General features: G+C 40.3%; 1 protein-coding gene across 1 annotated transcript in view; it reads left to right on the top strand.

Annotated features, from left to right (window-relative positions):
* Gucy2c (guanylate cyclase 2C) overlaps positions 1 to 16,946 on the top strand; it is a 69,012-nt gene that overhangs the window by 26,549 nt on the left and 25,517 nt on the right. Inside the window, exons 11-15 of the mRNA XM_010638420.2 lie at positions 5,846 to 5,927; positions 8,664 to 8,769; positions 12,923 to 12,985; positions 13,587 to 13,658; positions 14,105 to 14,209. Of these exons, the coding sequence (XP_010636722.1) occupies positions 5,846 to 5,927; positions 8,664 to 8,769; positions 12,923 to 12,985; positions 13,587 to 13,658; positions 14,105 to 14,209 (428 nt within the window). The remainder of the gene's footprint in view (positions 1 to 5,845; positions 5,928 to 8,663; positions 8,770 to 12,922; positions 12,986 to 13,586; positions 13,659 to 14,104; positions 14,210 to 16,946) is intronic.

Below are 16,946 nucleotides of genomic sequence, written 5' to 3'. Positions count from 1 at the left end.
TATATATATATATATTTGAATCTTCAAATTTTTCCACAATTACTCTATTCATTTGTCATTTTTTTAAAAGTATTAAAAAGGATAAGCTAGAAATATTTCTACTCACTGAGAAACTAGAGACATTTATAGCTAAACGGATGCGCATTGAGGCTATGCTCTTAAGTGAAATAAACAGAACACAACCAAATAGTTTCTCTGGTGTGAAAAACTAAAAGTGTAAATAAGGTTCTAATGGTGTAGTTGATAGTGTGAAATAGAAAATGGCTAAAGGGAAAGTGGGAAGGGGAGGGGAAAGGAAATAAGGGAAAAGAAAAAATTTGAAAAAATGGAAACAAAGTCTTTGTGTATAGGGGAGGGTGAAGGGGGTGAAGCGGGGGCAGGGGAATGGGAAAAATGAGAATCAAGATATATCGTGTAAAGGTACAAGATCCCAATGATGAATGTAACTGTATTGTTTGCTTTAAATGTACCAGTGAACTTAATGGGGGAAAAAAGGAAATATTTCTACTCCATCCCTGCTCTTTAGCTAGAAACTCTGAAATGATCTGCCTGAAAGAAATTTTCTAGTTCAATTGGTTTGCTGATGTCAAAACGATAGCTGTTTCTAGTTCATTTTTACTCTAGGAGTCATTTTTGGTCCAAACTGATTTTATTCAAAAGGCATTAATAGTTGATTAAAGCAAGAAGGAAGGAGCAAGGGTATGAACTGCATTTTTTAAAGCAATAAGCCTTCCAAAGCTGACTTCAAACTTTATTGTACCTACTTTTTAACTTGATTTTTCTTGGACAAGCTTTCTTTATTATCCCTGGAAGAATCTTCAAGTTTCTAAATTTTAAATGAAACTTGACTTTTGAAATATCTCTCTTTTTCTCATGGACTGCTGCAGCTCTCTACTTTTCCTTTTACAATTTGTGAGTAAATTTTTTCCTTCCTCCTAATGATAGGACTCTATGACATTATGTATTTTTAACATCATCTTAAGTTAAAGTTTTTAGGTATTTGGTTATTGAATAGAAGATCTGCGATTTGCAAAATACGAAACTTGTCAAAAGGCAATATTTGAGAGCTCTCATTATTTACTTAAAAGAAATCACATGAAAGAACTCATATTTAGTACTATGGAGACATTATATTATCCTGGGCTGTCACTTGATCTTCACTTAAAGTAGAAAGCTCAGCCAGAGCTTTTCAAGTCACTTGTTATTACTTATAGTTTTACACTTTGTAGGTAAAGCTCTTCAGTCTTTCAAATAGCACACAAATGAGGTGTGCATGCCTGGACCTCTTGTCTGTGTAGACAACTGCCAATGAACTAACAGGGCAGTTTATCTGGATGTTAGACCAGTGCAGACTTTTCGTTCACTGAAAAAAGAATTCCATAATGCCAGACACTGTCCTAATGGCTGGGGATGCAACAATACAGGCACTGCAGATTCGGTTGTGTCCTTGTCTAGGCCCTTGCTGTCTGTTTCCTGCCTTGGTCCTCTAACTGCAAGCCAACCCACGGGGCCCCCAAAGCAAAACCACAGACCAGACCACACCACTGCGCCCTGGCAACATCTCCATGAGCAGCTCTGCTCTAGCGTGAGGTCCAGATGACCTGAGACAGCATCATCCATGCGCCATTCTCCTCCCACCTCTCCAGCCTCCTCTCTCACCTCGCCCCACATCCCTTCCCCGCTCTCACAGCTTCCTCCTACTTTCAAGGGTTGTACAGCTTCATGCCCTTGTGTCCTTCTTCGTGCTACGCCTTTTGATTAGAATGCACTCTTCCTTCGCACCACTGGTAAGTTTCCACTCATCTTCAAGACTGAACTCGAATCGCACATTTTCTAAGCTTTTCTTCTTAGCATCCCAGGTTACTGATCTTATTTTGATCCTACTTGACATCAAGCAGAATACTTGTGTCACATAGATCTGTTGCACATCTTTCTTATACCGTGTACTTTACAAGTGTAGGTCCGCTATCGACTCCTATCCCCCACCTGTACCCTGACACAAGGCCTTGGAACAACTGAATGAGTGAATGAATGAAAACGAGAGATAACTATGATTATGTTTCCTTTTTTTTGATTTTTGATTTTTTAGTTTAACGTAATACAAATAGATCTTAATAAAGAAAATATAAAAACCATTCTATGAAAAAAATAATTTTTCATAACAAAAATCATAGAGTAACAATGGTAAATACACTGCATCATGATCTTAAATGGGTATATTTTCATTTGCTAATTTATCTCTCATTTCTTAAGATCCTTTTTTGCATAAAATATTTTAATTATCAACAATGTATTTCTACTTTAGACTCCAGAATTCATCTACACTGTGTAAATTTCCATTTATTTGTTTCTTTTTTTAAGTGAGAGTTTCTTCCTCTATCAAATTAGGAGATTCAATGAGTTCTGTGTCGCATGACCTTGCAATGTCATTTAGTAATCATTGTGGAAATCTGAACACAATGCAATAACCACAGTAGCCACCAGAGGGCAGCAGAAGCTTAACCTGAGAACTAATGTGATTCTGTGACTTGCTTAAGCAAAACTAAAAAGTATGTTGAATTTAAAACTACTTCATGTCAATAGCGTGTGATATATTTAAATTATATGTGTAAATGACACACAGCATCTGGTGTGGTGAGATGTTCATACTGCAGAAAGTAGACAGGGATTGAAATGGGTTGAAGAGCCCCCACACTCCCTCCAACTCACACACTCGCCCAGGGAATGTGCAATTTTAGAAGGCTGTGAGTGCAGCCATCTGCACTGTGGAATTTATATTTCTCACAGTCACTCTTGCTTTTCATGTGGGGTTGGGAGTGTGATGCTGGTGAGTGGGGCAACAACAGCAGTAGTGACAGAGGTGGTGATTATAGTGATAAACAGAATTCACCAAAGACAAATGTGCACAGAATGCAGCTTGAACTCCAAGGTATGAGTTTTTTTTCCCCGAATGAGAAGAGAAATCGACAGTGCACATTCTCACTCAGTTTTTTCTCTTGCCACAAAACAAGTAATCAAAGGCAAACGGTAGCAAAATAGAAAGTCTTCAGTGCACCCCTTATAGACAGCCCTGGAATATCTACCCTAAGTGAAACCCTCTACTGTATTAGAGGGATAACTCATTAGACGAACATAGTTCAACAGAATGAAAACAATTTAAGTACATGTGACGTCATAAGTCTAATCCCACGAGTTTTTTTTAAACCTGAGTTTACGTGTTTTAACGTTTGAGTGCCTTTTCCTTGTTCTCAGTAAGATGAGCAGGAGCAAGCTTTTATTCAGTTATGTTTTCACTCAGCACCTCTGAGTTGATTCTCTGTCAGGAATCCGGCTGAAGGAAAGGCGTGAAGAAGTAGACCCGTGCCTCCCCCTGGGAGTTTGTGTCATGGTGTCAGAAGAAAATGGGGTGAGGCCAAGGTGCTGCTTCAATAAGTAGATCTTGGCACCTCCTCTTCGGCAGCACCTTGGCTAATTGTGCTTTTAGCAAAGGAAAATCCGTGCGTGTGATTTTAATATCCAATAATAGAGTTGCTCATAACAGAAAACAAGAATATCTGGTCTTCCGGTTTGCCTCACTGGTCTTTCAGTCACTTTAGTTTTTGCGTATCTCTAAATAATATGATCATACTCTTCGTTCGTAAGCTTTTGATGTTGTATTTTTTGTATTGATAAATGAAGGCTTAGTTCATCTTCACCAGTCCTCTTTATTTCTTTCAATAGTTTTATCTTTTTTGTCAGTATATTTACCATTTTAATTAGTATGCATAGGCTCCTACGGTTGTTCTATCAACTGTATATAAAGCATCCTCCTCCCCCTACTTTGTAAATGAAGTGATTAGTGCCCGGATCCTTTCTTCTACCCCCTTTCCAGCTTCCCCAACTCTTCTATATTATTCTATGATTTACAAGAGTTAGTAATGTTTCTTTGATAAACATATTATAGTCTTTTCTACTTTTTCTTTTTTTACTTTATAAGTTGAAGACCAGTAAACACTCCCATCAGTATCATGACCTAAATACATTCATACAAAGCTAAATAGTATAGCCATGATAGCATTTCTTTCTATAGGACACCAGTATCTCCCCCCTTTGTACCACACAAAGGAAAAAAGATTCTCTCTCCTTTTTTGAAATACTCAAGCCTCTAAATCCGTCTACAGTTTATTTTGTTTCAATTTTGGATGATGTCTCTCTTGAACATTTTTTCATACAGTTTCTGATTAGATATCAGGTGTCTCTGCCCCCCCCCGTGTGTGTGTGTGTGTGTCTCCCTCTTTCTATAAGAAGAAACATGTCTTCTTCACCATATTTCTATTATTTTTCATTTTATCTATTGCTTGAGGTTAATTCCATTACATTTCCAGCCCACATCTCCCTTATTCATCAAGAATCCGTGTGGATCACATGTTTTCCTCATATAATACAACAATCTTGTTCCTCTCCAATTTGGGCATATGCCCTTGCATTCTTGGACTCTTCTGGGTGCTCCTTCAGGAAGGGTCTGACAGAGTAGGTGGTTAGCTGGGAATGAGCTGGAAATGGACACCAGCAGCTGAGCCTAGGGAAGAAATTCTGCAAAAAAGACAGTGGTCTACTCTCCTTAGTTTGAAGTCCCCAGATTTCCTGAGAAAAGCTCATCAAGTCCCCTTCAAGTTTCCCTGCGAACCCAGACTCACCGCTCTAGGGCTCACAGGGTTACACTTAGGGCAGCCCTGACTCCATGCTGACTTACATTGCCCCTGCTGGCTCATTTACATATATTTACATTAAATTGCCCTCCCCTGTGGGCTTTGGCCACTGTACCTGGTCCGATGAAGACCAATAAGTTCAAAACCTCCCCTTCCCTACATGAGACTAGAGACAAACACTGATTAGAAGAAGCCCCATCAGTCACAGACCCTGATCACTTCTCAAGTACCAACCCCCAGGCTCAAACAGTTGCTTCTCTAGGTGCCATCTGCCCTCCCTTCTTGAGAGTACGTTTCATCACTGGCAGCTGACACCTCTGGCTGTGCCTGCTTGGAATGCTCCCTGTCTTACTATCCTTACTAAGAAAACCTAGCTTTCTTAAGAGTATGCTGTGCTTGTTAGCCACTCACTGGAGAACTTGCTAAAGAACTACTACTTTCTGACTGAGTCACACTCTTGTGACCAGATCCAGGAATCTTCTTTAGGGATCCAAGAGCCAAGACACCAACACATTACAGATCAACTCCCAGTCCAGGCTGATTCCAAAATGTTGCTAACAGATCCAAATTTCTCTTGTTTCTACTTACTCTTCTCTGTGAGTCCCTTCTTCTGATTCTATCTGCTCAACCAGCTTTCTAATAAAATTATAGCCTTCGCTGACTTTGCTCAGTATCCTGGAGAACCAATATGCCACACAGTCATCTAATATTCTACACTGACTTACTTTGCCTCTGATGTGTGTTCTATATTTAAAAAATAGTTTTCTCTTTCCTCCTCTGTGGAACATTTTTAGGTACACGGGTTTCAATGTCACCAGGTAAACTTCCACCACCAAAGTATGTGTGTGCTGGAAATCATTTTATATTCTTGCAATGTTTGGTGGTTCCTGTTAGAAATAAGAGACCCACAGGCTATAAAGAATACTGAGATTAAATCCCTTTCCCCAAGGAAATGCCAGATGGCTTCCTTCAGGGACTGGGGACTCAGGACATCTATTACCCATGCAGCAGCTAATAAAAAGATAAATAATTTTCAAAAGGGTCTTTGTCCCTTTCCCCTTCCACAAATTATATCATACAACTAAAATCTCTGGAGTACTTTGGTCCTCATCTCAAAGGTCCTGCTAATGTGGTGTCAACTATCTTCCCTGCCACAGGCCCTCAAATCCTGATGATCGCCGTCTTCACCCTCGCGGGGGTGCTGGTGCTGCTCCTGCTCATCGCTCTCCTGGTGCTGAGGTACCCCCACTCTTTCCTACTGGGCTCTTCACTCAGAGAGGAAAGAGGGCGAGGGGAGGCCTGACTTCTGTGGATCATGGGATCATGCATGTTCACACAGACACGTCTAGACAAACCTAAGATCTTGAAGGCATTCTGAATCAAAGGCTGAGTGGGTCGATTAGAGCTTTGGTATCAGAGACTGGGACTCAAATCCCAGGAGTATGACTTACCAATTGTGTGGTTCTAAGCATGTTGCTTAGCAACATAAAAACAGGTTATTATGGTCAGTTTCTTCCTCTGAGCTGCCATGAAGATTAGAAATGGGACGTGTATAGAGACTGATACATAGTAAGCATTATATAAATAAAAGTAGTTATTTTCATTGTCTATTGGTAGACGTTTTTAAAAACCATTCTACTATATAACACTTAGGCTGGCAGAGCCTTTCAAAATCATCTTCTGCAAATCTGTCCTAGCACAGGGAGAGAGAAATTCAGAATCATACCACTAGGCAGTAAGTAAGAGCAGAAATCAGGTTTTCTGACCATCAGTCCATGCCTTTTCTACTTGACTTGGGTGTTCCACATTAACTCAACTAGAAACAGGGTGTATTGAAAAATATTTGTTGAATATGATATGACCTCCTAATCTGTGTTAAATACAGAATACAGCCAGGTGCGATGGTGCATGTCTGTAATTCCAGCACCCTGGGAAGCAGGGGTAGGAGGAGCACAATTTCAACTCAGCCCAGGCAACTTAGTAACTTAGTAAGACTCCATCTCAAAATAAAATATTAAAAAAGAGGTGGGACGGTAGTTCAGTGCAAGGCTCTGGGTTCAAACCACACACGCACACACACACACACACACACACACACACACACACACACAAAGCTATGATCTATGGTATGACCATTACACAAAAGTAAGCAGAACCGAAACCAAATCCATATGGACATTATCTTAAGATAGGAGCAAATCACAAGACAAAGGTGACTAAGCATGAGAAACAGAGATAGGGTTTTCTAATGGCCGGGGTCTCTACAGGGAGACCAGACAAATCCATGCTATGCATGCAGTTTTCCATTACAACAACCCATGCAAGAAAATAGTGAGTAGTCTAAAAATAACCTAACTCAATATGAGTGACAGTTGGCTCTGTTGAACCCTAAAGGTCTCCTGAGTACAAGGATGGTACTCTTCAGTGGCCTGATATCCATCTTTCTTGCCTGTAGGTCTTTGGGTCATAACTGGTCAGTCATATACTACTTTATATATAGTTAATAGAAGAATACTCAGAGCTAGATGAAACTGTAGAAGAGTAATCATTTCTGGTCAGGGAATATTAAGAGAGACATTATAAATGATCTAGAGAAGATAAGTTGGAGTTTGTCAAATGACCAAAAAGCAAAGGCAAACTCCAGGAGAGACAAATAGTTCAATGGAAAAGAAAATTGATTCCAGAACCAGACTCAAAGCAAGTATGGGAATTTGGAGCATGACAAAGATGATGTTACGAATCAGTTAGAAAATGATGTTGGGATGTAGCCTTTCCACATGTAAAAAATAAAATTAAAACCCTACCCAAAACAATGTGCAGAAATACAGTCCATTCCATGTGGAGTTTTAAAAGGTAAAGACCTACGTCTGAAAATCAAACCTTAAAATGTAGAAGAAATTAGTAGGAAAGAGTAGTATGATTTCACATTTATGTCAGTCAAGATAAAAAAGAAAAGTCATAGAAGACAAAAAGAAACATGGTCATAATAACATAAAATAAAAATTCATACAGCAAAGTTAAAAGAAGCAATAAACTAGAAGAAGGCATTTACAACACAAAAGGATAAATGATTTGATTTTTTTCAGAATATACAAAGAACTCATGTAAGACAATAAGAATAAAAGAAAAATTACACAATAAAAAAATGAGCCAGGTGTGATGGAACACACCAATAATCCCAGCACTCAGGAGGCAAAGGCAGAAGGATTACTTTGAGTTTGGGGCCAGCGTGGGCTACATAGTGAACTCAAGGCCAGCCTGAACTGCATAACAATACCCTGACTCAAAATACCAAAAAAAGAAAGAGAAGAATGATAAAATTATAAATAAGTATCTATTAGTCTATGCATTCTATAAAATTATCAGCAATATGAAACACCACTTCACACATATCAGAAAAGTTAAAAAATGTTTAATAGTAGCAAATGTTTTCAAGAATATGGGAAACAGCAATTCTCAAGATAAATGCTGCTACCATCACTTTGGGAAGCAATTTGAGGGTATCTTTGAAGTTCAAAGTGCACCTCCCCTAGAACCCACAAATCCTTTATCTGTATCATCTGAAGAAAATGATTTTTTTAAAAAAACTAGCATTTCATATGTATGAATCTGGTGCATTCACTGGTAGCTTAAAATTTAACAATCGTTTTCCCTCTCAAGGTAATCAGTGTGATATTTTTCCTCTATTTTTTCCTTACCCCTTTCTTGTCATCAGCTCAGATCCTTTATTTTAAAGAAAGACTGACTTAGTGAAGGACCTGGAAAAAAAGAACAAAAAGCCTGTCAGGAATCCTTACTGTCTCTTAGTGGCCAATGCTTACCAGTGTGGAGAACATGTAGTCACATTCCTGAGCTAGCTTTCCCTGCCACATGTCTACCTGAGGATACCAGTGTTCAAAGTTTCTGTCAGCATTCAGGAGCTAAATGGCACAGATACTGACAAAAACCTACTGACTGGTTTTGTTCCTTTCACAGAAAATATAAAAAGGACAATGAACTTCGTCAGAAGAAATGGTCTCACATTTCTCCTGAAAATATCTTTCCTCTGGAGACCAATGAGACTAACCACGTTAGCCTGAAGGTAAGGCCTACCTCAACTGTTAAAGAACAAGAACTTTCCAGGTATTTGATAAGACTTTGGTAGCATGGTAGGAAATGTGCCAAACTTGTTTAGAATCCAAGACTTAGAGGTTGACTATGGGTCAGCTTCTTGTTTTTCCCTTGATTCTCCACTGTCTTAAATGCCAGCTGATTATCCAATTAACCCTTCAGTGGAGGCTGAGATGTGGTGTGATACCCTTCTTTGCATCTGACCTCCAAGAGAAAGACACTCACTGGGAATTTGTCCAGGAAGGGATGTAGAAATGGCTAGTACTTGTGAATGTCCCTAAAACGTGAATACTAATCTATTCAAACTAAAGAGCCATCACTCATCTTGCTCGCTGCTAAAGAAAGAAGCTCCCACATTCTCCCTGTGATGGTCAACTTTCCATTGCTATGACAAAATACTTGACAAAAGCAATGTAAGGGGGAAAAGCTCATTGCGGCTCCAGTTCAGATAGGCCAATCCATGGAGCTCCATTGCTTTACATCTGTGATGAGTGTGATGATGTTTATCTCATGGCTGCCATGAAAAAGGGAGAAAGCCAGAGAGGAAGGCACTGGGGACCAGTTGGAGACCCCAAGGTCATGGCCCCCTGATCCACTTCCTTCAACTAGGCACCTCCTCCCCTTGCCATCACCTGCCAATGATGTCATCAAATTATGCTATCCTCAGTGGATTAATCCACAGAAGAACTTAAAGCCCTCGTGATCCACTCACTTCTTTAGTCCTCACCTCTGAACATTTCTCCATTGGAAGTCAAGCTCTTGACACATGAGTCTTTGGGGGAACCCTTTATATTCCAACTATAACACCCCTATCATCCAAAAAATAAGATGAGTGGCCAATAGTATAAATCACCCTCTTTACTGTAGTCAATATTGGACTTCATTGACTCTCTGCTCCTCACAAAGAAGCAGTAAGTGAAGCTTTATTATCATATTTTTCCCAATGAGAAAACTGAAGGACAAAGAAACGATGCAGGGTTATATGCAGCTAGAGAGTGAGATCACTGTAAGTAGTAACAGTTAAGGCTCACTGAGCCCTATTAATTGTCACTTGCAACAACTCGCTTTGTCTTTCCCTAAGCTCCTGGGGTGACAGGCTGGAATTGTAAATATGCAGCTTCAATTTGAACTGAGTCTAACTGTAAAGCCTGAGACCCCAACATTTCCCACGCATCACAGAGTCCTTGGGGTTTTTACACCAAAGCATATTTGGAAGAGTGGATCCCTTCTCCCTTTCTCCCTCCACAAAACTGAACATGGGGACTCTGAGCGTAGGGCTAAGCTGATGGGTGGTATGCTTTGAGATGCCCCCTATGCCCCCAAAATCAGCAGAAGAGAAATTGCCTCAAGGGCCTGATTTATCTCTGGAGACTCTCTGTCATCCCAAGTCCCACAAGTTGCCCTCCAATGACTTAGACCCCTTTGCAGTTGTACATGGATGAGCTCTTCCTTTCTCCAGAAATGTTTCATGCTCCAAAGTGACCCTCCTGTTGCATTGTGAGTCTCACACTTAAACCTCCTATTCACAAGGACCCATCTCTCTCCAGCAAGTGTCAGGATGTAATTTTTCTTGTAGTAACTTTCAGTAAGGTGTAAATGACCACAGGCTATCACATATTCAAAGAGAAAAATTGCTGGCCTAAATAATTAACTAGAAATATCCAGTGTTAAAAGACATGTTTTAGATGAAATTTTACAGTTTATTTAAGCAAACAGTGATCCATGAATTGGGCAACACTCAATACTAAAGGAGGCTCAGAGAGCACCTCAGTGTAGGCAGTGGGTTTTTACAGGTTACACACAAAAGAGTTAAGCACAGAAATAACTCCACTGGTTACAGTGAGGTGTTTGTCTTATCTGAGCATGATCTAATCGGTTAGATGCTATGATTGGCTGAAACCCAGTATTTCTTACAAAAAATGTACTCAGGTTTCTGCTCAGGTGGATACATTAATGTAAATTAGACTGAGTTTGCTACATAAGAACTCAAAATATAGACACAGCTTCAGGACTGCTTCTCATGCGTGCATGCGTGCGTGTGTGCGTGCGTGCGTGTGTGTGGTATGCGCATGCGCCATGCTAGTCATTTTCCTATAGATGGAACAGAGTATCCAAAATTCACATTTTGAAGGAGGAGAGATTTATTTTGGTTCACAGTTTCAGTCCATAGTCAGGTGGCTCTAAGGCAAGAGGAAGAGAATGGTTGAGGAGGCTAGCAGAGGAAAAGGTTCTTGACCCATGGCAGCCAGGAAGCAGAAAGAAGGAAGGAACCAGGGACAAGAATACACACTTCTGGATCATGACCTGCCTCTTACCAGGCCCCACCTCTTAACCGTACAGTTTAGCTTCTAAACTCATAAATGGAGCAATCCACAAGTGAATATTGTGCCAGCCTGACCCAATCACCTCCCACACCCGTGAGAATTTAGGGGGACATATTAGATCTAAGTCAAAACACTGTGTGGGGTTTTTTTGCTGGCAGTTTTTTGGGGAGGTGAAGTACTTGAGATTGAACCCAGGGCCCCCACATGAGCTACATCCTCAGCCCTTCCTTATTTTTCATTTTCAAACAGGGTTCTTGCTAAGTCACTAACTTGTCTGGGCTGGATTCAAACTTGCAATCCTCCTGCAATCCAAAGTGCTGGGATTACAGGTGTGTGCTACCACACTGGGCTTCTTCTCTGGTTTTACACTAGGAAAAGGCAAGGAGATTTTCAGAAGCAGATGTTTCTGTCTCGAGGATGGATACAGGACACAGTGATGATGGAGATTAAAATTGAGGCAACAGCATTAACAGGCAACAAGCTTTAATGAAGAAGAAAAGGGGATGGTCCTTCAGTTTAAGGAGAAGAATAGCTGAAGGGGACACTGACCCATTAACAAAAGTATGGGACTAGATTTTATGGCACCACTGGAATGGGCAAGGTACTGCAACGTTGCACTGGGTCTTGAGAATAGCATTTGCCAGATCTTTTCCTCTTGTGTTAGGGCCCTTCCTCCTGGTGTAAGCTATGGACCAGCAGCTTCATCAGTCCTTGGAGGCAAGTGGAGACCCCTGCTGTTACAGTTCACCTGGTCCTTGTGATAACAGGGGATGAGAGGAGGATAACTCCCCTACATTGGTAGCAAGGGAGGATGGAGAAAGAAAGATGGCTCCACTTTAGTAACTGTTCGTGGACCTAGGTCTGAGAGTTCACGTCACTCGGCCATTGATGTCCACTTCTGAAAAGCCAGTTCCAAAGCATCCTTCAGTGGATTCTGGGGGCTCTCCCTGAATGGTGATTTAAGAACTTTGTTAATTTAAGGTATTTATGTTGCCAGGCCTTAGCTGACATGAACATTTATTAATTTGCATTGTGCCAGGCAGGCATTATACTTGGAATTTGATAGGATTGATTTCAGTCACATTTTAAGCTGGACTTGTAAATTTTAACACAGACTTTTATGAGAGTCAGATTGAAAGATACACTAGTTCCCACCCAACCTTTACTCTATCTTTAGATCAGGAGTCATTAACTGGCTGGCAAAGATCCATATTGTGTGTGTGCGTGTGTGTGTGTGTTCAATATTTAACAGTTTAAAAAAACCGTTGCCAACATGTAACTAAATAGTATATGAAACCCCACATTACCAGTTTACTTTGACAAATGAGATGATCGGACAACATTGGGCTGAACCCAGAGCCTCTGGGACCTACCACCCTAAACACCTTGCCATCGTATTCGCTATTTGATCTTTTAGCTGTGAATTTGCAACCCAAAAGCATATCATCTTTCATATGCATCCACTTCTGAGAGCATCTGTCTGTCACTGTAGGCAAGGATTCTCTGTAAGAGGGAACTAGGAGGACAGGAAAGCAAAGAAAACCCCTGGATGAAGTAGGGCCACAAGAGGGATGGAGGGAACCCTAGAATAAGTCCAAGAGTGATGGGTACCTGGAAAGAGGGTGTTATTGGGGTGAGAAGGTGAGTATCAGGAAGGAAAAACAAGTCAATTAATTGCAAGTGCTTCTGGGAGCTGCTCAGCCGGCCAGTGAGCTCCGCTGGAAGAGCCTCTCAGCCTTTGACTGCCAGTGGACAGGACGATCATGAAGCTCTGGAATAATTAGTGTTTTCTTGTACCAGATCGATGATGACAAGAGACGAGATACAATCCAAAGATTACGACAATGCAAATACGACCAAAAGGTGAATACAGTCTCCCCACCCTTCTCTGAACTCTCGGCTGGGCCCATTCTGGGCCTCCTGACCAATGCACCATTGTTCTAACCCCTGCTTTGGCAGCACAGTGGTGGTGCGGTGCCCCCGACTTGCCCCAAGGGGATATTCCCTGAGCTTCACAGGAGTGGCCAAGGCTGTACTTCAAGGAGTTTCTGCAAAATTCATAATTCTTGGGAAACGGAATGACAAACTGAATATTTTGGTGGGGTGGATTATAGGAAGGAAAGAAAATATGAAAGAAATTCAGAGCAATCAGGGTGACCCTAGTATTATATTTGGGGTTCTTCTTGAGAATCCCAAACAGGGATTTTGTGCCTTCCTTCTATCCTTCCTTTCTTCCTCCCTTCTTTCCTTCTTTATATTTCCCCTGGTTATTCTACAAGAAACATTCAAACTCTGGCCTACTGTATCCTAGGTGCTAGGCAGCAGAAATATAAACATCAACTAAAGACTGTCACTGCTCCAAAAGGCTTACAGTCTCATAGAAACACATATAAATAAATCATTATTCTATGCATATAAGGAATAATATGTAATGCTATTTCCTTTATTCAATTGATCTTTGCAGCGAGTGATTCTCAAAGATCTCAAGCACAGTGATGGCAATTTCACTGAGAAACAGAAGATAGAATTGAACAAGGTATGTGTCCTTTACTTCAAACTTTTGAGAATTAGCTTCATTTCATTCTCCCTAAACTTTGACCTTCTCTGTGGACTTAGGTTAGTTATTGTGCATTTTGACAGAGAAGTCCTCAGCCAAAGAAATCGTTTCCTGTAGAAAATTCTACCCCAAGATGTTGGAGTGAGGCTTGGTGATGTAAAGCATTTTGGAAATCTGCCAGTCTTAATATATGGCCCTGATGTTAGCTGACAGTAGTTACAGTTTGCAGCCAAGACCCTTGCTGACAAAAGCAAAGATGTTGTATAAGATATAATGTAGCAAGAAATGGTACTGACATTCAATTTACTAAGTGCAATATATCTTCCCAAAGATCTCAAACAAAACATGTTTCATAGGCATATTAATTTTTATTTTGATACCCTTTCCTGACTGATTTGTTCATTTACACAAACATATTCTCCTAGCTGCTTCAGAGTGACTATTACAATCTGACCAAGTTCTACGGCACAGTGAAGCTTGATACCAGGATCTTCGGGGTGGTAGAGTACTGCGAGAGAGGCTCCCTCCGCGTAAGAAACCACGGTCATTTCTAATTTCCTTAGTGTTAACGATGTTTTAGAAGTCAGCAGATGTGTTAGTCAGATTTCACTGCTGTGGCAAAATACCCGAGGATGACAATTTGGGATGAGGAATGGAGTATCTTGGCTAGGATTGCAGCTATGCTTGGCGGACCTCATTTTTCTGCTGCACAGCACCGCAGCAGAAGGGCATGGTGGAGGAAAGCCGCTCACCTCATGACATCCAGAAAACAAGAGCCTGAGAGGAAGGGGCTGAAGATAAGATACAGTCTCCACGGTCACACCCTGTAACCTGTTTGACGAGGACCCCCCCATGGCCTACTCAGATATGAATTAATTGATGAAGTTAGAGCCCCCATGATCCTATCACTTCCCCAAAGCTTATCAGCTTACTTTTGGGGGGACATTTTAGATCCAAACCACAATAGCCAACTTAAAAAAAATTACTCAGTGAAATAGAATTGCAGAGATTTTGAGATGCTGCTGGGCCTTTAAGCTTTTCTAACTAGATATCTTAGGTTTTAATCAGTCAGACCTACATCTTTGTGAACATGCCAAAAATATTAAGGAAAGGAGTGTAGATTGGGGTGGGCGGGAGACAGCGAACAGAAGTGAAAAAAGTGAGTGATTCCTTTCAAATATATTTTATTTTGTTGAATTCTTCCTTTTGTATTAAAAGAACAATTGATTATTATCATGGCACCAAATACGGATCAGAAAACTTGCTCATAAGTCCTAGTTTTTCTGATGCTGTCTAAATTCCCGCTCCACTCTCCCTTGGAAGAGTGGAAGATAATTCAGAAATTGCCAGATGGGATCAGGCTCTTGTTTTCCCCTCCCTGGATGTGAAGAAGCAGAGGTGAGGCTAAAGTTGCTCTCTAGTCACGTAGTGGGTCCGTTTTGCTACTATTCCCTGTTCTTAAGCTAGGAAGAACCCCAAGAACCACCTCCTTAGCATAAATTTAGGTGTGTTTAAAAGTTATGAATAGCAACCATGAATAAGAAAAGCGCTCTCTGTATACCTATAAGAAAATTACAAAGATTTTTGGAGCTCTTTGCCAGGAATCAGGGATGTTAATATAAACATTCGCCGAGTTCATTCAACATTTAACAAGCCTAGCATAAGACTGATATTATAATCTGACTAAAGGATAGTTATGAATATGCATGGAAAAACACAAGTAAAATTTTGGTAATGCTAAGCCAGTTGTATACAAAAAGCATGACGCACACAATTGGATATGATTAGTTCTATGAATGGTGAAGATATTTTTATAATGCACCTTATCAAAATGTTGTTAGAGAAAATCCATGTGATCATTATTTGATGCATACTGAAAATGATCGTTTTAATTGACACTGACAAACAAAATAAATAGACATTTCTGATAATGACTACTTCAGGCCTTTCAAAGGTAGAACTATTTCCCACAGAAGGCCTAGACCATGCTCCAATTCACTTAATAATACAGAAATGTTAGAATACCAATTAACTGAGCCTTGTCAAAGAATTTCATTCCCTAAAACTCAATTTTCTGGCAACATTCATATTCATATGCATAGTGTTTTTGACTCTCTTCCCTAAGGTAGGAATCTTCAATGATCAGAGTGGTGCTGGGTCCTTTCTGATATTGCCACATGAGGGGTAGTTAACTACAGGGGCTTTTCCAGGAAGCCACTCCTTTGTATTATCAATCTCCACGCAAGGGCGGTACCAAAGCCAATTTCCCAGACCCTTTGCTGTGAATTCTTCAACTTCAGCCCAGGGCAAGTGCCATCACAACTTACTTTTACCGGGAAACAAATGAGCAAGTCAGTCTACAGACATATTAACAGTAGCACACTTCCTGTCTTATACATACAGCCAGCTTTCCTTGTAGATGGATTCCACACCCATGAGTTCAATCAAATGCAAATTGAAAATATTTAGGAAGAAAACTGTGTCTGTACTTACCATGTACAGAGTTTTTCCTTGCCATTATTCCCAAAACAACACTGTGTGACAACTATTTACATAGCATTTACATTGTTTAGAGATTGTAAATCACCCAAAGATGATATAAAGCATACAGGAGGATGTACCTGGGCCATCTGCAAATACTAAGCCATTTTACATAAGGGACGTGAGGATCTGCATATTTTGGTATCCTTGGAAGTCATGGAAATTGGGTCTGTATGGATACTGTGGGACAACAGTATACAATGGCCTTGACTAACCTTGTTTGGGAACCATTGAATGATTCATGCAGCAAATATTTATTATACATCTATTACACGCTAGACACCGTACTGTTACAGAGATAGCCGTGAACAAAATTATCACCGACTTTACATTTTTCAAAGAAAGAAAAGACAATAAACACATAAATATATAAAATATGCCAGATGCTATGGAGGGAAGACGGTGAACTAAAGATACTGTTGAAGGTGTGTTGAAGATGAGGAGATCTTTCGGAGAAGGTGGCACAGAGTAAGGCCTGTGTGAAATGGGTCTGAAAAACTAGGTCAGAAAACAGGCTACAGAGATAAATATTCAGCACCTGTTCCCAAGAATGAAAAAAAGTGATTAGGTGGTGATAGATCAGAGAAACCTCAGGTTTAGTTTCGGAAATCTTCTGAGGCTCCTCCCTAAAAGTGACTTTTAGTAAAGAATAAAACAGTACTTTCTTAAAGTGACAAAAAAGAGCCATCATAAAGGTTCACCCCTTCCTTTTTTTTTTTTTTTTTT

The sequence above is a fragment of the Fukomys damarensis genome, unplaced genomic scaffold (assembly GCF_012274545.1).
Source record: "Fukomys damarensis isolate Sample0158 unplaced genomic scaffold, DMR_v1.0_HiC HiC_scaffold_19, whole genome shotgun sequence".
Lineage (NCBI taxonomy): Eukaryota > Metazoa > Chordata > Mammalia > Rodentia > Bathyergidae > Fukomys > Fukomys damarensis.
Note: the sequence above shows the minus strand (reverse complement) of the source record. Positions and strands in the feature narration are given on the sequence as shown.